Source organism: Cherax quadricarinatus, chromosome 23 (assembly GCF_038502225.1).
Source record: "Cherax quadricarinatus isolate ZL_2023a chromosome 23, ASM3850222v1, whole genome shotgun sequence".
In the NCBI taxonomy this organism is placed as follows: Eukaryota; Metazoa; Arthropoda; class Malacostraca; order Decapoda; family Parastacidae; genus Cherax; species Cherax quadricarinatus.
The window spans coordinates 40,827,283-40,854,520 of record NC_091314.1 but is presented as its reverse complement, the minus strand read 5'-3'; the positions used below and the strand labels follow the sequence as shown (position 1 = coordinate 40,854,520).

Sequence of the window (27,238 nt, the reverse complement as noted above, 5' to 3'; positions counted from 1 at the left end):
GGGCTTATATGGTCCTCCATGTCTCCCTTGCCCCTTAACTCTTAAGTTTCAGGGGTCACCCTCCATGGAGGCACACCACATGTGCTTTACACAAAGGATAGGCTTCTTGAACAATGAGACCTGAGAAGGCAGGACGCAGGTGTCCTCCCTTGGTATATCCCTGTTTTTAACACTTTCCTAAGACTGCCAGGGTGTGACACATTATCACTGGCTGGTCAGGTTCTCCTGTGACCTGATATGTGAAACCATACCCTCCTACATCACAAGATTTTTACAAAGTAGAAGTGATACAAGGATAATGGAGTATATGGAGACTGAAAGAGAAGTTAAGAGAGTGGTAAGGGAATGTAAAAGAGCAAATGAGTATGTGAGAGGTATTGCCAATAAATTTGGCTGAGAATGAGGGTAAAGTTTGGAATGAGATTAATAATTTGAGAAAGCCTGGGGAATGAATGGATTTGATAGTTAAAGACGGAAGAGGGGAGTTATTAGATGGGGTAGGTAGTAGGTTGGTAGACAGCAACCACCCAGGGAAGTACTACCGTCCTGCCAGATGACTGTGAAACAAAAACCTGTAATTGTTTTGCATGATGGTAGGATTGCTGGTTTCTTTTTCTGTCTCATAAACACGCTAAGATAACAGGGATATCTTGCTACTCCTACTAACACTTTGGTCACACTTCACAGACACGCACATGCATATATATATATACATACATCTAGGTTTTTCTCCTTTTTCTAAATAGCTCTTGTTCTTTTTTATTTCTTCTATTGTCCATGGGGAAGTGGAAAAGAATCTTTCCTCCGTAAGCCATGCGTGTCGTATGAGGCGACTAAAATGCCGGGAGCAATGGGCTAGTAACCCCTTCTCCTGTATACAATTACTAAAAAAGAGAAGAAGAAAAACTTTATAAAACTGGGTTGCTTAAATGTGCGTGGATGTAGTGCGGATGACAAGAAACAGATGATTGCTGATGTTATGAATGAAAAGAAGTTGGATGTCCTGGCCCTAAGCGAAACAAAGCTGAAGGGGGTAGGAGAGTTTCAGTGGGGGGAAATAAATGGGATTAAATCTGGAGTATCTGAGAGAGTTAGAGCAAAGGAAGGGGTAGCAGTAATGTTAAATGATCAGTTATGGAAGGAGAAAAGAGAATATGAATGTGTAAATTCAAGAATTATGTGGATTAAAGTAAAGGTTGGATGCGAGAAGTGGGTCATAATAAGCGTGTATGCACCTGGAGAAGAGAGGAATGCAGAGGAGAGAGAGAGATTTTGGGAGATGTTAAGTGAATGTATAGGAGCCTTTGAACCAAGTGAGAGAGTAATTGTGGTAGGGGACTTGAATGCTAAAGTAGGAGAAACTTTTAGAGAGGGTGTGGTAGGTAAGTTTGGGGTGCCAGGTGTAAATGATAATGGGAGCCCTTTGATTGAACTTTGTATAGAAAGGGGTTTAGTTATAGGTAATACATATTTTAAGAAAAAGAGGATAAATAAGTATACACGATATGATGTAGGGCGAAATGACAGTAGTTTGTTGGATTATGTATTGGTAGATAAAAGACTGTTGAGTAGACTTCAGGATGTACATGTTTATAGAGGGGCCACAGATATATCAGATCACTTTCTAGTTGTAGCTACACTGAGAGTAAAAGGTAGATGGGATACAAGGAGAATAGAAGCATCAGGGAAGAGAGAGGTGAAGGTTTATAAACTAAAAGAGGAGGCAGTTAGGGTAAGATATAAACAGCTATTGGAGGATAGATGGGCTAATGAGAGCATAGGCAATGGGGTCGAAGAGGTATGGGGTAGGTTTAAAAATGTAGTGTTAGAGTGTTCAGCAGAAGTTTGTGGTTACAGGAAAGTGGGTGCAGGAGGGAAGAGGAGCGATTGGTGGAATGATGATGTAAAGAGAGTAGTAAGGGAGAAAAAGTTAGCATATGAGAAGTTTTTACAAAGTAGAAGTGATGCAAGGAGGGAAGAGTATATGGAGAAAAAGAGAGAGGTTAAGAGAGTGGTGAAGCAATGTAAAAAGAGAGCAAATGAGAGAGTGGGTGAGATGTTATCAACAAATTTTGTTGAAAATAAGAAAAAGTTTTGGAGTGAGATTAACAAGTTAAGAAAGCCTAGAGAACAAATGGATTTGTCAGTTAAAAATAGGAGAGGAGAGTTATTAAATGGAGAGTTAGAGGTATTGGGAAGATGGAAGGAATATTTTGAGGAATTGTTAAATGTTGATGAAGATAGGGAAGCTGTGTTTTCGTGTATAGGGCAAGGAGGAATAACATCTTGTAGGAGTGAGGAAGAGCCAGTTGTGAGTGTGGGGGAAGTTCGTGAGGCAGTAGGTAAAATGAAAGGGGGTAAGGCAGCCGGGATTGATGGGATAAAGATAGAAATGTTAAAAGCAGGTGGGGATATAGTTTTGGAGTGGTTGGTGCAATTGTTTAATAAATGTATGGAAGAGGGTAAGGTACCTAGGGATTGGCAGAGAGCATGCATAGTTCCTTTGTATAAAGGCAAAGGGGATAAAAGAGAGTGCAAAAATTATAGGGGGATAAGTCTGTTGAGTGTACCTGGTAAAGTGTATGGTAGAGTTATAATTGAAAGAATTAAGAGTAAGACGGAGAATAGGATAGCAGATGAACAAGGAGGCTTTAGGAAAGGTAGGGGGTGTGTGGACCAGGTGTTTACAGTGAAACATATAAGTGAACAGTATTTAGATAAGGCTAAAGAGGTCTTTGTGGCATTTATGGATTTGGAAAAGGCGTATGACAGGGTGGATAGGGGGGCAATGTGGCAGATGTTGCAAGTGTATGGTGTAGGAGGTAGGTTACTGAAAGCAGTGAAGAGTTTTTACGAGGATAGTGAGGCTCAAGTTAGAGTATGTAGGAAAGAGGGAAATTTTTTCCCAGTAAAAGTAGGCCTTAGACAAGGATGTGTGATGTCACCGTGGTTGTTTAATATATTTATAGATGGGGTTGTAAGAGAAGTAAATGCGAGGGTCTTGGCAAGAGGCGTGGAGTTAAAAGATAAAGAATCACACACAAAGTGGGAGTTGTCACAGCTGCTCTTTGCTGATGACACTGTGCTCTTGGGAGATTCTGAAGAGAAGTTGCAGAGATTGGTGGATGAATTTGGTAGGGTGTGCAAAAGAAGAAAATTAAAGGTGAATACAGGAAAGAGTAAGGTTATGAGGATAACAAAAAGATTAGGTGATGAAAGATTGAATATCAGATTGGAGGGAGAGAGTATGGAGGAGGTGAACGTATTCAGATATTTGGGAGTGGACGTGTCAGCGGATGGGTCTATGATAGATGAGGTGAATCATAGAATTGATGAGGGAAAAAGAGTGAGTGGTGCACTTAGGAGTCTGTGGAGACAAAGAACTTTGTCCTTGGAGGCAAAGAGGGGAATGTATGAGAGTATAGTTTTACCAACGCTCTTATATGGGTGTGAAGCGTGGGTGATGAATGTTGCAGCGAGGAGAAGGCTGGAGGCAGTGGAGATGTCATGTCTGAGGGCAATGTGTGGTGTGAATATAATGCAGAGAATTCGTAGTTTGGAAGTTAGGAGGAGGTGCGGGATTACCAAAACTGTTGTCCAGAGGGCTGAGGAAGGGTTGTTGAGGTGGTTCGGACATGTAGAGAGAATGGAGCGAAACAGAATGACTTCAAGAGTGTATCAGTCTGTAGTGGAAGGAAGGCGGGGTAGGGGTCGGCCTAGGAAGGGTTGGAGGGAGGGGGTAAAGGAGGTTTTGTGTGCGAGGGGCTTGGACTTCCAGCAGGCATGCTTGAGCGTGTTTGATAGGAGTGAATGGAGACAAATGGTTTTTAATACTTGACGTGCTGTTGGAGTGTGAGCAAAGTAACATTTATGAAGGGATTCAGGGAAACCGGCAGGCCGGACTTGAGTCCTGGAGATGGGAAGTACAGTGCCTGCACTCTGAAGGAGGGGTGTTAATGTTGCAGTTTAAAAACTGTAGTGTAAAGCACCCTTCTGGCAAGACAGTGATGGAGTGAATGATGGTGAAAGTTTTTCTTTTTCGGGCCACCCTGCCTTGGTGGGAATCGGCCGGTGTGATAATATAATAAATAAAAAAATAAAAGGTATTAGGAATATTTTGAATGAGGGGTGGGAGTTCAGAACTGAATTATCAGCATGCCTCTGGCAAGACAGTGATGGAGTGAGTAATGGTGAAAGGGCTTCTTTTTATGGTTACCCTACCATTTTGGGAGACATCTGGTGTGTTGAAAAAAAAAAAACAATTGTTACGTAGCTAATTTCTTTCTGGACTCCATAAAATGAATGGAAACAAATTTTTCAAACCCTGGTAACCAGTTTCAGATTCATGATTTCACAGATTCCTCTTCCAGACTTGGTGTGGAGGTTTCTTCACTAGTATCAGTCAGTTGATTCAAAATGCTTTATTTTTATTTTCAGCACACAATTTATCAACATGTCGGTTCTCTGAACCATTCATCTACAAACACAATTTAGTACAGCACACAGACACAGCACTTTTTGAAACATTATTGGTTTTATACTAGGTCATGACACTAGATGCAGCTTTAGAACAAGAGCAGAACAAGCTTGTGTCCACAGCAAACCCTCCCACATGTTCTTCCCTGAGTCAGCCACACCTTTACCTCTGCCAAGTCAGCATTTTTCTTAGTTTTAAAATTGTTAAAAAAATTATGAAACTGGATATTAGGAGTTGGTTTAAGGTTATTGAAACAACAGATATGATAAGTTTTACTGTAAAGTACATTGTATTGAAACTGATATTTTATGTTTTGGCTATTATGAAATATATCGTGTTACATATTTTTAAAAATGCATCTGTTACAGATTATTTTCTTTCTGATGTGGCAGATTACCAAGGGAGAAACCTGTACCTAAAGGCAAAGAAATAACCAAGTGGGAACAGTATGCTCGTGAGAAGGGAATTAAGAGGAGGAAGAAAGGCAAGAAAGTTTGGGATGAAGTTCTCAAGGTAAATAATTTAAGTTCAGGCCACAATGTATAGCACAGTATTAATTAACTCTTTCAGGGTCCAGAGGCCACCTCTCAAAGTGTGAGCCAGGGTCCAAGAATTTAAAAAAAAAAATATTACTTACAGAATTGAAGCTTTTATTTTTCGAAAGGGAACAAGACAACAACAACAAAAATTTCGATCAGTACTTACCGAGATATAGAGGCATGAAGTTGACTCTCAATGACTGGGTGGCAGCAACATCCGTGACTTCCGTAAAGTTGCATTTTTTGTTACTTTTTTCTTACTTTTTTTCTTTTCTTTTCTAATATATTTTTTCCAGTAGATTTGTGGCCTGTGAGACCAATATAGTATATAATGTGTGTATATATAGTATACAGTAGGGCCCCACTTTACGGCGTTTTGCTTTATGGCGTTCCGCTAATACGGTCATTTCAAATTATGACCAAAACTCACTATACGGCTCCCCCACCTGACTTTCTAATATGGTCACCGCACCCCACCCGGTTTGTTTACATTCTCTGTGAGATCCGTAAGCACTAAGTCTCTCCATTATGTCTGGAAACTCCAAAATTTCAAGTGTTTTTAAAAGGTATTTCATATTTTATATCTACGTACTCTGATAATTATACTTATGTATACCTGTACCTAAATTAACTTGCATACTGTGCTGGCGTGCAGGTTCACATTAAAATCAGTAAGAGTGTCTTATATCTCGAGACCTCATATTAATAATGATGATAATCACCGAGTCTCATTTAAATGTCGTATATTACGTTAATATACACATTTTCATTAATCTATCTATGATATTTTTTCAAAATTATATAATAAACATGATGCATAACATATAAAGATGATAAATACACCCCACAGTAGAATAAATATATATATGAGATTTGGTAGCCAGACGACTTGCACAAGTGACACCATATTAGAAATAATAATAATAATAATCACCGTCTCATTAAATGTCGTATATTACGTTAATATGCACATTTTCATTAATCCATTCATGATATTTTTTCAAAATTATATAATAAACACGATACATGACACATAAAGATGATAAATACACCCCACAATAGAATAAATAAACATAAATATGAGATGTCGTAGCCAGATAACTTGTACAAGTGATGGCAAGAATAACATTTTCTCTAGTCTAACATAAGAGAAAATATGTTACTGGGGGTAACTGTAGAAAATTATTCCTTTCATATGTATGTAAGTTTATTCAGGTATACACAAATACAGTTACATAGATTATCATACATAACAGCATATGTGTAGAGAACCTAGGATAACCCAAAAAAGTCAGACAGAGTGACTTATTTCCATTGCCTTCACTCAGAGCGTCATTTCTTCTAAAAATGATGTTACATGAGAATGGGAGTGTTCTTCTTTATTTATTCTACCGTATCAATGTAGAGACAACTTGTACACAATGTAACTTGTACACAAACCAGACGTGTACACTTTGTTTGTTTACAAAACTTGTGTTTGCCCAGTTTGTTTACATAACTCTGCGCCTGTCCTCCCTCATGTACTCATTCTGTCTCACTTTCATTTATTTGTTTTATCTCGTTTACTCACCTCTGTCTGACCCTACATTAAGACTACAAATATTTTAAGGTAAGTAATGAGTGAACTGTATATACATTTTATCGCTCTGGGATGCTTAAATGTAATGGAATATTATGTGTAGGTGGGGTGGCCTGGTATGGTAGCCCCGCTGACTACCATACATACTACACTTGATTTCTTACAATAAATACTACTCATCTTACCCTAGATTAAGTCTACAAATATTTTAAGGCAAGTATTGAGTGCACTGTATGTATGTATTATACTTATATTTTTTTTTGATGCCTGGTTCTATTGCTAACTTAATATATGTTAGTGTAAACTTGTTGTCTAGTATTTGTATGCATTTATAAGTGGAAAAAAAGGGTGTTCCACTTTACGGCGATTTCCGCTTTACGGCGGTAGCCTGGAACCTAACCTGCTGTATAAGTGGGGTCCTACTGTACAGTGGTCCCTTGTTTTTCGTAATTAATCCGTTTCTGGAAGTGTGACTATTATCGAAATTGACGATTTTCGAATCCATTTTTCCCATGAGAAATAATGTAAATCCAATTAATTCGTTCCAGACACCCAGAAGTATCAACAACAATTTTTTTTTACCTTAAAGATAGATTTACATGCACAAAAGAATGAACATTCAACATGACAGTTACCTTTATTGAAGGCTGTTGTCGATGAATGGAAGACAGGGAGGAGGAGAGAGGGAAGAGAGGTTATTGTTTGGAAGGGTAATCCCCCTCCATAAGGACTCTAGGTCACTTCAGGGGTCACTTCCCTAGCTTAAATATAGATTTATATGCAGAAAAGAATGCCAAATAAATGTAAAGCGGTAATAAAATGAATAAATGAACATTGGTAATAGGGGTAGCTGATGAGTGGAGTGGTGTGCCTAGTTGGGTGATCGAAGCTAAAACATTGGGTAGTTTCAGATTTAGGTTGGACATGAGTGAGAGGGGTTGGTTTGAATCGGGCTTGCACATGAGTAAATAGGTTTATCAAAGCTTATTGCTTGGGTAGCAGTTATGCTGTTAGTGCGTTGGATTTGTGAAGGACCTGCCTAGTATGGTCCAACAAGCTTATTGCAGTATTGCTCCTTTCTTATGTTCTAAAAGCTATGGCTTGGGTAAATATCAAAATGGTATACAATACCGACAGGTTGGTAGGTAAGACACATAGGTAACAGTTAGGCAACTTTATTTTGAAACATTTCGCCTGCACAGTAGGCTTCTTCACACTGTCAGACACTGATAGGTAAGACACATATGCAACAGTTAAGTATCTTTATTTTGAAACGTTTCGCCTACACAGTAGGCTTCTTCAGTCGAGTACAGAAAAGTTGATAGAAGAGACGTGAAGATGATGTAATCAGTTCATCACCCTTGAAGTTTCGAGGTGGTCAGTCCCTCACTCTGGAGAAGAGTATCATTCCATAGTCTGAAACAATATGGAGTTGAAGTGACTATGGAACGATACTCTTCTCCAGACTGAGGGACTGACCACCTCAAAACTTCAAGGGTGATGGACTGATTACATTGTCTTCATGTCTCTTCTGTCAACTTTCCTGTACTCGACTGAAGAAGCCTACTGTGTAGGCAAAATGTTTCGTCTACACAGTAGGCTGTTACACATGTGTCTTACCTATCAACCTGTCGGTATTTTATACCATTTTAATATTCACTTTCATACACTGCAACACAGTGGCATCTTGGTACAGAAAACACCTTGGACAACTTTTTCACTGAAGAAGCCTACTGTGTAGGCGAAACGTTTAGGAATAAAGTTGCCTAACTGTTGCCTACGTGTCTTACCTACCAACCTGTCGGTATTGTATACTATTTTGATATTCACACTGTCAGACACTGCAACACAATGGCATCTTGGTACAGAAAACACCTTGGGCAACTTTTTCAAGTGAGAATTGTTTGATCTGAGAGGGACATGACCTCTCAGTGGCTGCATTCTCACTACTACTACTACTCTGCCCCTCTCCTTCCAACAGTATTTAAGTCTCCGCACTGTTGCTTGATCTTCAGATAGTTCCAGACTATGGAACTGAACTTCTCCAGGCTGAGGGACTGACAGCCTCAAATCTACGACTTCAAGGGTGATGGACTGATTACATCGTCTTCACATCGCTACTGTTCCTGCCTACTTTCTGTATTGGACTGAAGAAGCCTACTGTGTAGGCGAAAAGTTTCGGAATAAAGTTGCCTAACTGTTGCTTATATGGCTTGGGTAGTTTCAAATTTAGGTTGGATAAATACAGTGGACCCCCGCCTAACGATCGGCTCCCAACTCGACCAATTATGTAAGTGCTTTTGTAGGTGTATTTTTGGGGTTCTGAAATGGACTAATCTAATTCACAATATTCCTTATGGGAACAAATTCGGTCTATAATGGCACCCGAACAGACTTCTGGATTGAAATAATATCGTTAGGCGGGGGTCCACTGTACATGAGTGAGAGGAGTTGGATTTGAGTTGGACTTGCACCTGAGCTTATTGCTTGGGTAGCATTTGTTCTGTTAGTGGGTTGAATTTGTGAAGTACCTGCCTAGTATGGGCCAACAAGCCTATTGCAGTGTTCCTCCTTTCTTATGTTTTAAAAGCTATGGCTTGGGTAGTTTCAAATTTAGGTTGGATAAATACACGAGTGAGAGGGGTTGGATTTGAGTCGGACTTGCACCTGAGCTTATTACTTGGGTAGCAGGTATATTACCTGATTAGCAAGTATATTACCTGATTAGCAGGTATAGGTTAACCTGATTAGCAGGTATAGGTCAGCAATAGAGATAATTAGGAAGAAGGGTGGGAACCCTGTCATATGTGGTATTTTGCCAATGAGAGGAGTTTTAAATGAATGGTTGTCCAGGGCAATTGGTGTCAATTGCTGGCTGGACAAATACTGTAAGGAAAATGTAGTAACATTCATTGACAACTGGGACCTCTTCTATGGCAGAAATGACATGTATGCCAGGGATGGGGTTCACTTATCTAGGTTTGGGGTGGGAGCACTGGTAAATGCAGTGGAGGGAGCTGTTAGGACTTTAAACTAGGAATAGTTAGTGGTGTGGGTTTTGGTAGGAAAACAGTGAAGTCCCAGTGTAGTAGTAATATTAGTTCTAGGGAAACTAGTAATAAGCAGAACAAGGTAGATATTGAAAAGCCAGTGACACTAGGTGATAAGGACAGTAATAGGTTTAGTAGAAAAACAGAAATGAGCAGGAAGGGTAATGAGAAAGGAGGGTCTTTCAATGTATATTATGCTAATAGTCGTAGTGCTAGGAATAAGATGGACGAGTTGAGATTAGTTTCTAGTGCAGGTAACATTGATGTATTTGCCATAACTGAGACATGGTTTAATTAAAAAAGTCGGGACATGCCTGCGGAATGTCACATTCAGGGTTTTAAATTGTTCCAAGTAGATAGAAATATCGGGAAGGGGGTGGGGTGGCATTGTATGTCCGAGATCGCTTAAACTGTTGCATAAAAACGGGTATTAAGTCTGAAGTAACACATACAGAGTCTGTTTGGATAGAATTTTCAGAGGGGGCATGAAAAATTTATTTTAGGTGTGATATACCATCCCCCAAACTTAGATAGGGACCAAGGGAGACCACTATGGGAGGAAATTGTTAAGGCCACAAGGCACGATAATGTAGTAATTCTAGGAGACTTTAACTTTAGTCATATTGATTGGAATTTCTTGACTGGGAATTTAGAATCATACGAATTCTTAGAAGTAGCTCAGGATTGTTTTTTGAAGCAGTTTGTGACTGAACCTACAAGGGGAAATAACCTGCTTGACTTTGTTCTGGCAAACAATGAATCCCTTGTTAATAATTTAGAAATTTCAGAGGAACTTGTTGCTAGCGACCACAAATCAGTTACATTTAGCATTGAATGGAAGTATGATAGTAGGGATAACTCAGTAACAATCCCAGATTTTCGCTTAGCAGGTTACGATGGGCTTAGAGAACACTTAGCATCTGTTGACTGGGGTAACGAAGAAAGCTATCAATATGACAGTTTTCTGAACACTATACATGCTGCCCAAAGAATATTTATACCTTATATAGAAATTAGATCAAACAGAAATGATCAAAAATGGATGAATAATAGGCTCAAATATCTTTTAGGGCATAAGAAAGGAATTTATAGGCGCATCAAAAGAGGCAAGAGTCATCTTGTGAATCAGTATATTGACATTAAGAGGGACGTTAAAAAGGGGATAAGAAAAGCTAAACGGGACTATGAAATTAAAGTTGCCAGGGATTCGAAAACTAACCCAAAAAGTTTTTTCCAGGTGTATAGAACAAAAGTTAGAGATAAGATAGGTCCCCTTAAAAATAACTCTGGGCATCTTACTGACAAAGAGAACAAAATGTGCTCGATTTTAAATAATTATTTTCGCTCAGGTTTTACACAGGAAGACATTAACAATATCCCAGTAATTAATTTTTATAGTGGGCCTGAAGAAGATAAATTATGTAACATCACAGTCACTAGTAAAATGGTTATGAAACAAATAGATCGACTGAAGCAAAATAAGTTGCCGGGACCTGGTGAGCTTTTTTCAAGGGTTCTTAAGGAATGTAAAATGGAACTCTGTGGACCATTAACTAATATTTTTAATTTATCTCTTCAAACAGGTATAGTGTCTAATATGTGGAAGATGGCTAATGTAATTCCTATTTTTAAATCAGGGGATAAGTCATTTCCGTCAAATTACCGCCCAATAAGCCTGACCTCAATTGTAGGCAAATTGCCAGAGTCAATTATAACTGAGATTATAAGAAGCCATCAGGATAAGCATAATCTGATTAAGGGCCAGTCATCCAATTTTTTGCATGCTTTAAAAAAAATTGAAAAATTATGGAAATTGAGTTATTCATATAGAAAAATAGCTTAACTCTTTGGCAACACAATGGTACAAGAATCAATGTTCTATGACGTTTCTACAAGAAATTATAGTCATTTATATCAGGTATGGTGACAGTGATGTGGGTAGCACATCTGCTCACAGTCCATATATTTTTTGGAATTTTTTCCTTGTTTTTTTTATCGCTTTTTCTTTCATTATTCTTTCTAATATAATAATTGACTATTTGGCATCATAAAACAGTAGGCGGAGCTTATACGTAGACTTCTAGCCAATCAGGAAGCATCTGGGAACACCGCCAGTATTCCTGCTCCAGAGAGAGCCAGGAGAAATCACTTCATTATTACACTTATATCAACTCTGTGGCTTATTTATCTATCAGAATTGATCTAATATGATATAATAAACACTATAAATAACATACAAACATGTTATGTACTCTAAACTGAATAAAATAGGCCATAATATGGCGAGATATAAATATTTCGATGTAAATGAGTTACTCGTCTCCATGTCGTATTCTTTGGTCTTTGAGTGATAGAAAATGGTGTTTCGAAGAGGATAACTGCACTAAAACATAAGTTTACTAAGAAACTCGCTGAAGCAAACACGGTTTTCGCAAAAAAAAAAAAAAATTGAGACTGCGGGCTGGCCTGCGTTCCAGGCCAGTATCTATCAAGTAACTTATTCACTTATTTCCCCCTTTATTACTTAATTAAATGGAATAATATTCACAGAAATTGTAGAATAGTGATTTCTCTAATTTGCCATTATTCATTTTTGGAAATACGTATTCCAAATACTTTGGGATTTATGTGAGAGTAAAGGGTAGATTTTTTTGCAACATTCCAAGAACTAACAAACTTTATTTTTTTTGTGAAATAAAGATAAGTTATTTAGAGGAAAGGAATTAATTAAAAATTTATATTAGCATTGTTCTCTCAGCACCAAGTGTCCAAACAACCTTACATCATCCCATATAGGAATACCTAAATAATAACAAAAAAAGGCACAATACCATGACTGGAACGATACACAACCCGCACATAAAACAGAGAAGCTTACGACGACGTTTCGGTCCGACTTGGACCATTTACAAAGTCACACTAACCAGAAGTGGATCAGGACGGCTATATATAGGCAGGAAGAGATGGTGGTGGTAGTAGTACAAGAATGGTATATAATACCGACAAGATGAAATTAAGACACATGTGCAACACCCGGGCATCTCTATCGTAGACGCTTCGCCATCCAGCCAGCCACTGGATGGCGAAACGTCCACAACAAAGACACTCAGACGCCGCACACGTGTCTTAATTTCATCAGTAGTAGTAGTAGTAGTTGAAGAGGTAGTAGTAGTGGTAGGGGTAGAAGTGAGGAATAAGGAGGATGAGCCAGTCAAATACAAAGGAAGGGGAGCACTGCAAGGGAGCTAGGTGCCCACAGAGGGGGAGCAAGCGCACAGAGGTGCGTGAAAGGGGAAGTGGTGAAATAAATGAAGAAGGAACAGAAACACTAGACAGAAGAGAGAAAGGCAACCCAGAGGAGAAAAAGGAAAGAGGAAAGGGGAAGAGGGAGAAGAAGAAAAAGAAAAAAATGAGGAGTCAGGTTAAGTCACGGGTGTTCTGAAGTTTGGAGCATTTTACAATGTAGTGGGAGAGGAAGGCATCTACAGAGACGAAGCCAGGGCTAAGATTCATACAAGGAAAGTTGTGTATTAGAGATGATTCAACTAGACGGCGACTGTTCGAGTTGGAAGTTGGGAAGACAGTTTTAGCAGAAGACCAGTCAATAGGATGGCTATGATCTCTGACGTGACAGAAAAGAGCATTGTTAGTATCAGCAAGCCTAACACTATTTTTGTGCTCCCTAAGTCTGTCAGAAAGGGATCGACCAGTTTCTCCAAAGTATTGAAGAGGACAGGAGGAGCAAGAAATAGAGTAGACACCAGGAACATCTGTAGAGGGAGGAGAGGTATGAATGAGATTAGTGTGAAGTGTTAGTCTGGTGGAAGGTAAGCTTGATGTCTAAAGGACGGAGAGAATTGTTGAGATTAGAAAGACCGGAAATGTAGGGAAGGCAGAGGATAGAAGAGTTCCCAGGAGTAGAGAGTTTGGGAGAGAAGAAATTACGTTTAGCACGTGAGAGGGCAGAGTCTATGAAATGGGAAGGGTAGCCAAGACGGGAAAACGAATTATGAAGAGTGGAAATTTCTGCTGGAAGAAACTGAGGATCACAGATGCAGAGGGCACGGAGAAAGAGGGAGATAAGAACACTTGACAGGGGAAACATGATAGGAAAAATAGTGAATGTACATGCCACTGTGCGTAGGTTTTCGGTAAACGGAAAAGGAAAAACCTGTATCTGAGCGGTGGACATGGACATCAAGGAAAGGAAGCAAGGAATTAGATTCCCATTCAGCTTTAAACTTAATAGAAGGGGCAAGATTATTAAGAGCTTCAAGGAAAGGTTGGAAGAGACTGGAGTCGTGTGGCCACAGAGCAAAGATGTCATCCACATAGCGGAGCCAGAGTGAAGGTTGCACATCGAGGGTAGGAAGAAGAACAGTCTCGAAGTATTCCATGTAAAGATAAGCAAGGACAGGAGAGGGAGGAGAGCCCATAGCGACACCGAAGGTTTGAGAATAATATTTCTCATGGAAGGAAAAGGAATTAGAGTCCACACAGAGGCAGATAAGATCAAGAAAGACATCAGTAGGTATAGGGAGATCTAGAAACCCTTCATGGGCCTTCTCTCTAAGGAAATCAGGGACATCATCAAGAGGGACATTGGTGAAGAGGGACTCAACGTCAAGACTAAGCATCTTACAGGTTGGGAGAGAGCGAACCCGTTCAATGAAGTCTTGAGAGTGACGGAGGTGGGCAGGAGAAAAAGTACCAAGAAAGGGAGTGAGGGTTTTGGCCAGCCAAGAAGCAAGAGAATAAGAGACAGAACCTCTAGAGGATATGATAGGACGAAGAGGAATATCAGGTTTATGAGTTTTGGGAATGCCATAGAAATAGGGAAGAGAGGGACAGATGACACGAAACCGTTGAACAAGGTCAAAGTCAGGAGGACAGAGGTCGGAGAGAGTCCTTAGTTTCTTGTTGAAAGTTCTCTTGATGCGATCAAGAGGGTTGGAAACGAGAGGAGTGTAGGTACGCGAGTCAGAGAGCAAGACATCAGCTTTACGGAGGTAATCCTCGCGATCAAGGATAACTACCAAATTACCTTTGTCAGAAGATAGTATGACAATGTTAGTGTTGGATTTAAGAGAGGAAAGGGCAAGTTGGTAACGGCATGGAAGGTGGTGATACTTAGAAAACAGACTAACAAGAGCAGGAAGGAGAGCTAATCAGGAAGATTACGGGAGCGAGATTGATGAAAGGAATCAAAAGAGCTAATCAAGGCAATACCAGCACAAGGAGTAGGCGAAGTGGCAAAGGAAAGGCCAAAACCAAGAAGTTCAAGCTCATACTGAGAGAGTGAGACAGAAGACAGGTTAGTAACACAGTCAGTGAGGGAGAATTTAGACCAAGGGTTAGCTGAGATGAGACGTTGAAGTTTATTCTGTAGTTTGGAAGAATGAATTTGTGTATTCAGGCGAGCAGTGTCAAAGGCAATGGTAGAGAGAAGGTTACAGAGATCCTGTGGTAGAGCCGCAAAGAGAGCACGTTGACGTTGACGGAAAGTAAAGAAGGCATCTTCAACCTGTGACTTAGTAGAAAGAATGAGCTGTTGAAGTAGGAGACGGGCATGATCAGGAAAGGGAGTGCCCAGTGGGTTGGTTTTCAGGAAGTGGGAGAAGGAAGGGGGCAGAACTTGTTCAGCAAGACAGTCACGTAGGAAGCGAAGCTGATTCTTATGACGCCGGGTAGCAATAAGAGCAGTCTCATAAGATCGAAAGAGGGGTTTAAAAGAGGGAAGAACATTAAAAAAGTTGGAGAGAATATGACGCTTAACTGCGGGGTCCATAAATAACAAAAAAAAGGCACAATACCGTGACTGGAACGATACACAAATAACCCGCACATAAAAGAGAGAAGCTTACGACGACGTTTCGGTCCGACTTGGACCATTTACAAAGTCACACTAACCAGAAGTGGAGCAGGATGGCTATATATAGGCAGGAAGAGGTGGTGGTAGTAGTAGTAGTAATAGTACAAGAATGGGATATAATACCGACAAGATGAAATTAAGACACATGTGCAACACCCGGGCATCTCTAGGAATACCTCCCTGCCAAAGGGCATTTTCAGTAAATCAGTTCTTTCTCAGTTGTTTGAGGTATCTTATTGATAAATATTTACAGGAACTAGAGAAAACACTTCGTCTTGTGCACCAAAACTGAAGGAAATCTGACGGTAAACAAAAAAGCAACAATTTTTTTTTAAAGAGCGCCAAGAACTGGATGACTGGCTCCTTAATGATACTCATCATGGATTCATGAGAGGGCATTCTTGTCTAACTAATTTATTAACTTTCTTCAGCAAAGCTTTTGAGGCTGTTGATCACGATAAAGAATTTGATATTATTTACTTAGATTTTAGTAAGGCTTTTGATAGAGTTCCGCACCAAAGACTGTTAAAGAAAGTGGCAGCTCATGGCATTGGGGGAAAAGTGCTCTCATGGATCGAGTCATGGCTCACAGACAGGAAGCAGAGTGTGTTCATAAATGGGGTTAAATACGAGTGGTGATCTGTAACAAGTGGCGTTCCACAGGGATCAGTCTTGGGCTCGTTGTTGTTTATAATATACGTATATCAATGATCTTGATGAGGGAATTACTAGTGAAATGAGCAAATTCGCCAATGACACAAAGATAGGTAGGATAATTGATTCAAACGTAGATATCAGGGAACTTCAGGAGGATTTAGACAAACTCAGTACCTGGTCAGAAAAGTGGCAGATGCAGTTCAATGTAGATAAATGCAAGGTTCTGAAGCTCGGGAGTATCCACAACCCTTGCACTTATATGTTAAATAATGTAGAACTTAGCCATACAGATTCTGAAAAGGATTTGGGGGTTATGGTGAGCAGCAACCTTGAACCAAGACAGCAGTGCCTAAGCATGCGTAATAAGGCAAACAGATTACTGGGATTTATATGAAGAAGTGTAAGCATCAGAAGCTCAGCAGTTATATTACAGTTTTATACATCATTATGCAGCTCAGTTCTGGTCTCCATATTACAGAGTGGACATAAATTCATTAGAAAACATTCAGCGTAGAATGACTAAATTAATACATAGCATTAGAAATCTTCCCTATGAAGAGAGATTGAAGACCCTTAAATTACATTCACTTGTTAGGCGAAGAATGAGGGGAGACATGATCGAAGTGTATAAGTCGAAGATGGGTATTAATAAAGGGGATATTAATAAGGTCTTGAGGATCTCTCTCCAAGAGAACCCACAGTAATGGATTTAAATTAGACAAGTTTAGATTTAGAAAGGACATAGGAAAGTATTGGTTTGGAAATAGGGTAGTTGATGAGTGGAACAGTCTACCTAGTTGGGTTATTGAGGCTAAAACCTGGGGTAGTTTAAAATTTAGGTTGGATAAATGCATGAGTGCGAGGGGTTGGATTTGACTGGGACTTGCTTATGGGTGGATACAGTTATCAGAGCTTATTTCTTGAGTAATATTGAAAATTTGGTTGGGTAAATGTTTTGTTAGTGGGATTGATTGTAGAGGACCTGCCTAGTATGGGCCAGCAGGTCTGCTGCAGTGTTTTTCCTTTCTTATGTTCTTAACCCTTTCAGGGTCCAAGGCCAAAATCTGAAGTGGTGCTCCAGTGTCCAAGAAATTTTGAAAAAAAACAAAAAAAAAAATTATTTTTCTTACAGAATTAAAGAGTATATTTTTGTGAAGGCAATAAGACAAAAAAAAAATTCTGATCAGTACTTACCGAGATACAGTGCCGAGAAGTTTACCCAAAATGACCGGGTGGCGGCAACATCGACAATTTCCACATACGCGCATTACTTTATTTAAATTTTTTTGTAGTTTTTTCTTTTCTTTTCTAATTTTTTCTTTTCTTTTCTAATTTTTTCTTTTCCTACTAACATTTGGGGCCTGAGAGACCAATACTGTATATAATGTATATACATGTATATAAACTCACTGTATTGAACACAATAACAGCACTAAACTTATTATCGTATTATTGTTTACCACTTTTGTTTATTACAATAAACATGCACAAATCTTGTATAATACTAATGTTCTATCATATATTTACATATTTACAATCACTGGACATGGTTTTATAACTACTGGAACTTGTGGAACTCCTTGAAACAAGGCACCATGCACATAGGCACCTTACATTCCTCACACATAAACCGAGTGTCTTTGCGTCTTTGTTGCCGTCATTTTGTTTGTGCACAGACGATGCATCTCTTCTGAGCAAATTTCTTCTGAGTTGAAGGAAGCTGTATTATGAAATGATCACCTTTCCTCCTCAAACGCTTGGGTATATTCTGAGGAATTCGAGGACCTTGTTGTATAGCAGGTGTTGTTACCTGGTACTTCATTATGAGTTGTCTGACAACAGACAAACAAAATTCACCATACGGTGGTCTGTTGCCAGTCTTTATTTGGTACATATTATATGCATTGAGCATTGAAATGTCCATGAGATGGAAGAAAAGTTTCATGTACTACTTGTAACTCTTATGAACACAATCAACAAAGCTAATCTGCATGTCACAGTTGTCAACCAAGCGCAGCTTTTGTGTATAATCGCTGTCACTGGTTTTCGAATATGTTCATTAGTTACTTGATCAACTTTGCCACTGTCTTGCATTTCGTTACGGTGAATGGTTGTCAACAATGTGACATCTCGTTTGTTGTGCCACCGTAATGCCATGATGTCATTGGCAGTAAACACCTGCACGTCATCACCACGAGCACCTGCGTTGAACCTGGGCATATATTTACGATTAGAATGCACTGTGCCACACACATCTGTCTTGTTCACTCACAAGAAATCACTGAGTAAAGGGCTTGTGTACCAGTTATCGGTATAAAATGTATGCCCCTTACCAAGATAAGGTGCCATCATGTTTCTCATTACGTCACCTGAGATGCCCAATAACATCCTGGTATCTTTCAATGTTTTACATCCAGTGTACACAACAATATCCAATACCAGGCCACTGTCACAGTCACAGAGTACAAACAGTTTTATACCAAAGCATTTCCTCTTGCTCGGTATATACTGCTTGAATGACAGCCTACCTTTGAACAAAATCAAAGACTAATCAATTACAAGATTCTTGAATGGATAAAAGTACATGTTGAACTTTTGTTTGAGATACATAACACTTCTAATCATGTATAACCTGTCACTTCTGTCAGGCCTGCTTTTGTCAGAGAAGTGCAACATACGTAACAGTAAGATAAACCTGTTCACTGGGATGATTTCACTGAAGACCGGGGTAGAAATTAGCCGATCTGTGGACCAGTATGCTTTTATATTATGCTTATAGACATGAGGCATGAGCATTATTGTTGCAAAAAGCAAATACATTTCTGCAACAGTTGTCTCTTTCCACCGGTGTAGTCTTGACTGTGGTGATATGATCATATTTGCCGTGTTGTACTCAAAATACTTATTACTTTCCCTGACAATAGTTTCCATCAAGGGCTGGTCAAAGAATATTTCAAAAAATTCCAGTTCATTGGCCGTGGTTCCAAGGGGACAAGTAGGTAGAATTCCACTTTGAGAGTCATCACAGTGGTGGGGCTTGGGAACAAAATTGGGATTTTGCTGCCAATCCCAGATATAGTTTGCTGGTGGATACTGGACATCATAGGCTGGTTGTGTGGGTAGTTGTGGTTGTGGTGGGCTGGTGGCTGACACTCCGCTTTGTCCTTGAACTGAGGAGTCAACAGCATGGGTCCCAGCCTGGGCTGGTGAGTCATGCATGGCCATGGCACTACCATCACCACTACCACCATCTACTGATGCCTGTGGTCTATCCATGCCAAGTGTAGCCACATCATCCTCACTTTCACTGTCTATTCCTGGTGTAGGGCCACGGGATGTACTCCGGGATGTACTTCGTCCCCTGGGCACTGCATAGGGTACACTACCTGAGCGCATGCGGTAGCGTACATACCAACGCCTCACTGGTGAATATGATTCCTCACTATCACTACTCGAAAGATCATCAAGAGCAAAAAATCACAATCCATGTCACTATCATCATCATTACTGAAGTCAGAGGCCTGGCCACGCGAAAATAATAGTTTTCTCTTGCGATGAGGTACAACTAACCGTGACTGAGGAGTGCCCACACCAGAGGTAGAAGGTTGAGGATCGTCATGGTTTTCCGCACTATTATCGATATCCTGGTCATTCCTTTCGGTCACTAACTGGTCAAAGCCAAAGAATTCGTCTTCATTTCAACTTCCATTAGTGTCAGAACTATCAGATAAGAAGAGGAGACTCCCAATTTTCCTTGGAGTGAGAGCTGCCTTGCGACGAGGCATGGTGAACAAAGGTAACTGAGCCGGCGTTCCTAGAATTTTTGTTTACGGCGCAGACCCATTCTCTCACATGTAGGCCTATGAGCGTTTTCGCGTTAAATTTGACGCCGCTAGAATTTTGGCGTAGATCTACGGTACGGACACTGAACGTGAAGCCATAGATGATCTACGGGATGGACCCTGAAAGGGTTAATGGTGGTGAAGCAGCAGCTGAGGCGGTGGTGTTTTCTGTAGCCCTATGTAACTCCAACAGCATTAGAGGAGTTAATAGAATCATCATCTCCACAGTCGAAGTCTGTTCATTGATCATCGACGATCTCGCCTCTCTCGAATTACCCCATGTTGGGAGAGACTTCGCTTAGAGTGGTGCTTGCTGGACCTTCGTCTTCCTCTTCACCATCAGGATTGATGCGTCGGTGGTTGCTTACCCAAGGGCAGGAAGCCTGTTGCTGCCTGAAGTCTCTACGCCTGTCGGCTGCACGCCATACAGCCAGTCTCGCTGCCGTTCAGGATATACAATGCCCCATCAAGCTACAGTTCACCTCCTCAATGTCCTGCGCTAGGCAGGTACATGTGTCTACTTACATGTACTTGCCTACCTGAGTACTCTCACTTTTTGGCCGATTGTCACCGCCACAACTGTTTATTTATCTTTACGTAATTAGATGATGCCTTCATTGCCTTCCACCTCCCACCCCCCTTCCACTCTCCCTCTACCGCCCACACCTGCCTCTGCCTCTTCTAAATCCAATTCCTTCTCGTTAAACCTCAAATTCTCTAATACTGATGCCACTATCTATCCTGAAAATTTATTATATCAGATCACTGGTGCACCTCAACTAAAAGGCTTTAAAACCAACTCAGGCTTCAAACTCCTTGACAAACATTCCTACGAAGTGTACACCTCAACCGAGACCAAACAAAAACTTCTCAATGCAGGCTTCACCATTATTTGGACTCCTGAGCCTATGACAGACAAAGAAGACTTAATAAAAGACATCAGTTCTAAGAACAAAGTCTCTGTTGATGATATTTACAGACCTGAAAACTCTACCATTCTCAAAATATGCTGTTCTACTCCTGATGCCTCTACACTCTTCAGTCAAGGAATCCTTGCCAAGACCATCCGCATTCCTCCAAACACTCTCTTCACTCCGAACTTCCACCCAATCACACAATGTCTTAAATGCTACAAATTCGGCCACAACAAAAACCACATGCACATCCACACAAGTCTGCTCCAGATGTTCAGCAACTGGCCACTTCTGGAATACTTGCAACCTCCCCCTTAAATGTTCTAACTGCGGCGGGTCACACAGTACAGTTGCAAATTCCTGCCCCTCTTGAAAAGACATTCTCTCCTCCCTCAGAGCAAGTCAACCTCCCTCTCCAACCCCATCCCTGTACCTCCCTCCCCTACCAAACTGCCCTCCCCCACCCCAAATGCCTGGGCCTCCCCACGCACTTGGTCTACCTCTTCTACTCTTCACACATCAAACACCAACACACAGACTACAAGCACTTCTCCATCTACGCCTACACCCACACTAGACTACAAAACTAACTGTCAACTCGCCACTGCTGCCCACTCTGCGATGGTAATCTCTCAAGCTTACCAGTCAGACTACTCACATGTCCTTAACCTAATCTTGTCTGCTAACAATCTTCCCTCTAATCATCCCTCCTTCTTGCTTCTCTTCTAAACCTCCTACAACATATCCCACTCCACCTCTTCCTACACCCTCCAGCTCTCCTCCTCCCCTACCCCTCTTCACTCCCACCAACACCCCTCTGCCCCTACCCCTCTTAACTACTTCTACTACTCTCCCCACCTCTTTACCCACTTCTTCCTCCATTACCAAAGCTTCCACTTCCTCTGCATCCACCATCGCCCACTCCTCCACCACATCCAAGACTTCATCCAGGTCCAACTCCACCTCCTCCAAACGAAATCCACTCAACCCTAAACCTGCCCCAGCTTCTGATGTACAGACCAAAGAACATAGAAACAGATCCATCTCTTTCTCCCCCTCCAGGAAACAGGTCCGTAACACCTACAAACACACATCCACCGATGGCACCACTATCATGGGCTTTAATCTAAACTCCCCCGACACTAACTTTGGTATGGCAAAACCATTAAATCATGTTTAAGGTGATTCAGTTCAACATACGTTCTTACTTTACAATTAGACACCTACTGACTGAGCTCCTTGAAGCAGAGAGGCCAGATATTGTTTTACTAAACAGTACCTGCCTCAAAGCCCCTCAACGTTTCCACCATTATAGTTATACTGCACTACAGTCCCCCTATGATCCCCACAATGGGGTTGCCATCCCTTTCAAATCCAACATAAAACATGAATTTCTCCCAATCCCTTTTATTCACCAACATTGTCTTGCAGTCAGAATACACACCCACCTTGGACCCTTCATCTTTTTCACCACCTATGCTCGCCCAAACACTATTCTCAACATACACCATCTTTCCTTAGTCTTCAACTACACCAACACACCAACATACCTTCTAGCCGATATGAATGCCAAACACACTGCCTTTCGTCACACCAGTAACAACCAACTTGGTCACCAATTACTCAACTTCACAAACCACAAGCACCTAAACCATACCCCCGGCCGGGATTGAACCCGCGGTCATAGAGTCTCAAAACTCCAGCCCGTCGCGTTAGCCACTAGACCAGCTAGCCACGCTAGCTGGAGATTCGTCTGTAAAAACTTGCATTTGTGGTCACAGAGGTGCCTGTGCTAACCTTCCTATGGTGTAGAAATATACCTAGTTGGATGACTCTTATTGTGGCTAGCTGGTCTAGTGTCTAACGCGACGGGCTGGAGTTTTGAGACTCTATGACCGCGGGTTCAATCCCGGCCGGGGGTATGGTTTATTTGCAATTGTGTCATTACAATTTCTTAAGTCACAAGCACCTAGTTCACCTCGGCCCAGACTTCAACACCTTCTACAGCCACACTGGCCAAGGCAAACCCGACATCATTCTGGCAAACCAAGCCAGCTCTCTCTTTCAACACTACATATCACCTGGCCCTATTACAGGCTCTGATCACATTCCCGTCATCTTACACATCTCCTCCAATCCTATCCTCATCCCGGCCACACCTTCCTTCTCCTACAAGAACGCTGACTGGCATGCCTTCAAACAACACATAGATAATACTAACCTCTCCTATGACTACAACAACAAATCCATCTCTGACGTTGACACTCAACTTGCTCTCATCCAGGACACCATTACACAAGCAACCAACACCGCAATACCAAAGAAAACCCACACCACTCGTTATTCCTTCAAACCCTCAATCAGAACAAGAAGACTAATTATCTGCTACCACAACCGCTTCCTCTACAACACACACAGATTTAATCAAGTCCGATTAGATCTCGCTTACCTCAGAAACAACATTCTACACAGTCTAGACCAAGACCACAACAATCACTGGTCACAGTTCATACTACAAGCGGACAAACAGCGTATCAAAAACACTTAAGCCTTCTGGAACTTTATCAAAAAAATCAGAGGCACCACTCCCACCAACAAATTCAAACACGTCACCCACAACAACACACGCATCTCAGACCCGCAGGCTGCTACTAACATCTTCAAACACATCTGGGAGAACATCCCTCATCCACCCTACCCTAACGCTGTCCAACACATTCAGAACATAGAACACTGGAACACTACACACACACGAAACAACACTAGACAGCCACATCCATCTGTGGACTCTTACCTCCTCCCAAGAACTTGACACTCTTTTCACAAACACAGACATTAAAACTCTCCTCAGACACCTTCCTCCCAAGGCCACTGGTACCTCTGGCCTAAACCATATTATCCTGAAACACCTTCCTGACTCTATCATTACTGCCTACACAAACCTCCTCAGTGCTTCTCTTGCCTCTGGATACTTCCCTTCCCTCTTCAAAGCTGCTATTGCTATCCTCCTTCCTACTTCCTAAACCCAATAAAGACCACTCTGACCCTAGAAACTATCACCCTATCAGCCTCCTTGAAACTTTAGGAAAATTTATTTTTTTTATTATCACACTGGCCGATTCCCACCAAGGCAGGGTGGCCCGAGAAAAGAAAAACTTTCACCATCATTCACTCCATCACTGTCTTGCCAGAAGGGTGCTTTACACTACAGTTTAAACTGCAACATTAACACCCCTCCTTCAGAGTGCAGGCACTGTATTTCCCATCTCCAGGACTCGAGTCCGGCCTGTCGGTTTCCCCGAACCCCTTCATAAATGTTACTTTGCTCACACTCCAACAGCACGTCAAGTATTAAAAACCATTTGCCTCCATTCACTCCTATCAAACACGCTCACGCATGCCTGCTGGAAGTCCAAGCCCCTCGCACACAAAACCTCCTGTACCCCGTCCCTCCAACCTTTCCTAGGCCGACCCCTACCCCGCCTTCCTTCCACTACAGACTGATACACTCTTGAAGTCACTGTTTCGCTCCATTCTCTCTACATGTCCGAACCACCTCAACAACCCTTCCTCAGCCCTCTGGACAACAGTTTTGGTAATCCCGCACCTCCTCCTAACTTCCAAACTACGAATTCCCTGCATTATATTCACACCACACATTGCCCTCAGACATGACATCTCCACTGCCTCCAGCCTTCTCCTTGCTGCAACATTCATCACCCATGCTTCACACCCATATAAGAGCGTTGGTAAAACTATACTCTCATACATTCCCCTTTTTGCCTCCAAGGACAAAGTTCTTTGTCTCCACAGACTCCTAAGTGCACCACTCACCCTTTTCCCCTAATCAATTCTATGATTCACCCCATCTTTCATAGACCCATCCGCTGACACGTCCACTCCCAAATATCTGAATACATTCACCTCCTCCATACTCTCTCCCTCCAATCTGATATCCAATCTTTCATCACCTGATCTGTTTGTTATCCTCATAACCTTACTCTTTCCTGTATTCACTTTTAATTTTCTTCTTTTGCACACCCTACCAAATTCATCCACCAATCTCTGCAACTTCTCTTCAGAATCTCCCAAGAGCACCGTGTCATCAGCAAAAAGCAACTGTGACAACTCCCACTTTGTGTGATTCTTTATCTTTTAACTCCACGCCTCTTGCCAAGACCCTCGTATTTACTTCTCTTACAACCCCATCTATAAATATATTAAACAACCACGGTGACATCACACATCCTTGTCTAAGGCCTACTTTTACTGGGAAATAATTTCCCTCTTTCCTACATACTCTAACTTGAGCCTCACTATTCTTGTAAAAACACTTCACTGCTTTCAGTAACCTACCTCCTACACCATACACCTGCAACATCTGCCACATTGCCCCCCTATCCACCCTGTCATACACCTTTTCCAAATCCATAAATGCCACAAAGACCTCTTTAGCCTTATCTAAATACTGTTCACTTATATGTTTCATTGTAAACACCTGGTCCACACACCCCCTACCTTTCCTAAAGCCTCCTTGTTCATCTGCTATCCTATTCCCCGTCTTACTCTTAATTCTTTCAATAATAACTCTACCATACACTTTACCAGGTATACTCAACAAACTTATCCCCCTATAATTTTTGCACTCTCTTTTGTCCCCTTTGCCTTTATACAAAGGAACTATGCATGCTCTCTGCCAATCCCTAGGTACCTTACCCTCTTCCATACATTTATTAAATAATTGCACCAACCACTCCAAAACTATATTCCCACCTGCTTTTAACATTTCTATCTTTATCCCATCAATCCCGGCTGCCTTACCCCCTTTCATTTTACCTACTGCCTCACGAACTTCCCTCACACTCACAACTGGCTCTTCCTCACTCCTACAAGATGTTATTCCTCCTTGCCCTATACACGAAATCACAGCTTCCCTTTCTTCATCAACATTTAACAATTCCTCAAAATATTCCCTCCATCTTCCCAATACCTCTAACTCTCCATTTAATAACTCTCCTCTCCTATTTTTAACTGACAAATCCATTTGTTCTCTAGGCTTCCTTAACTTGTTAATCTCACTCCAAAACTTTTTCTTATTTTCAACAAAACTTGTTGATAACATCTCACCCACTCTCTCATTTGCTCTCTTTTTACATTGCTTCACCACTCTCTTAACCTCTCTTTTTCTCCATATACTCTTCCCTCCTTGCATCACTTCTACTTTGTAAAAACTTCTCATATGCTAACTTTTTCTCCCTTACTACTCTATTTACATCATCATTCCACCAATCACTTCTCTTCCCTCCCACACCCACTTTCCTGTAACCACAAACTTCTGCTGAACACTCTAACACAACAATTTTAAACCTACCCCATACCTCTTCGACCCCATTTCCTATGCTCTCATTAGCCCATCTATCCTCCAATAGCTGTTTATATCTTACCCTAACTGCCTCCTCTTTTAGTTTATAAACCTTCACCTCTCTCTTCCCTGATGCTTCTATTCTCCTTGTATCCCATCTACCTTTTACTCTCAGTGTAGCTACAACTAGAAAGGAAAACTCTTTGAAAAACTCATCAACCATTGCCTTCGCAGATACCTGGAACAACTCTCTACTTTGTGATGGTCAGTTTGGCTTCAGAACTCACAGATCCACACAGGGTGCCATTGACATCATTCTCAACTACATCCACATAAACACAAAAGAAAGAAACAGGACAGCCCTGGTTGCAAAAGACTTTGAAAAAGCTTTTGACACTGTCTGGCATGAAGGGCTCAAACACAAACTCTGCACTAACTTTAACCTGCCTCTCGCTACTCGTAAACTCCTCTGCAACTTCCTAGACGGCCGTACCATGAGTATAAAATTCCAAGGCTGTTACACTGACTACTTCACACTAAATGCTGGAGTACCCCAGTGATCTGTCCTCTCCCCTACCCTCTACATTTTATACACTAATGACATTCCAACACCTGTATACCACAACTCCATCACTCTAGCCTATGCAGACGACATTACACAACTTATCACTCACGCCAATATAGATACACTCTCACACAAAACACAAAATGAGGTTGACAGGATAGCCATCTGGGAACAAAAATGGAGGATCAAATCCAATGCAGCTAAATCCAGCATTACATATTTTAACTATAGGAAACGTGATCCTCCATTACCTGTTGAGCTCAGAACTGCTGACACCCGCACTTACATCCCCATCACACAATCTGTCACTGTCCTTGGCGTTAATCTTGACTGCCTTCTTCGCTTGCAAGGACACATTCATTCAAGGCATGCAATAGCTAG

At 41.2% G+C, this 27,238-nt stretch overlaps 1 protein-coding gene across 1 annotated transcript in view; it reads left to right on the top strand.

Moving 5' to 3' along the window:
• LOC128685683 (ribosome biogenesis regulatory protein homolog) overlaps nt 1-27,238 on the top strand; it is an 83,895-nt gene that overhangs the window by 21,072 nt on the left and 35,585 nt on the right. The window contains exon 3 of the mRNA XM_070088123.1: nt 4,870-4,990. Coding sequence (XP_069944224.1) covers nt 4,870-4,990 — 121 coding nt within the window. The remainder of the gene's footprint in view (nt 1-4,869; nt 4,991-27,238) is intronic.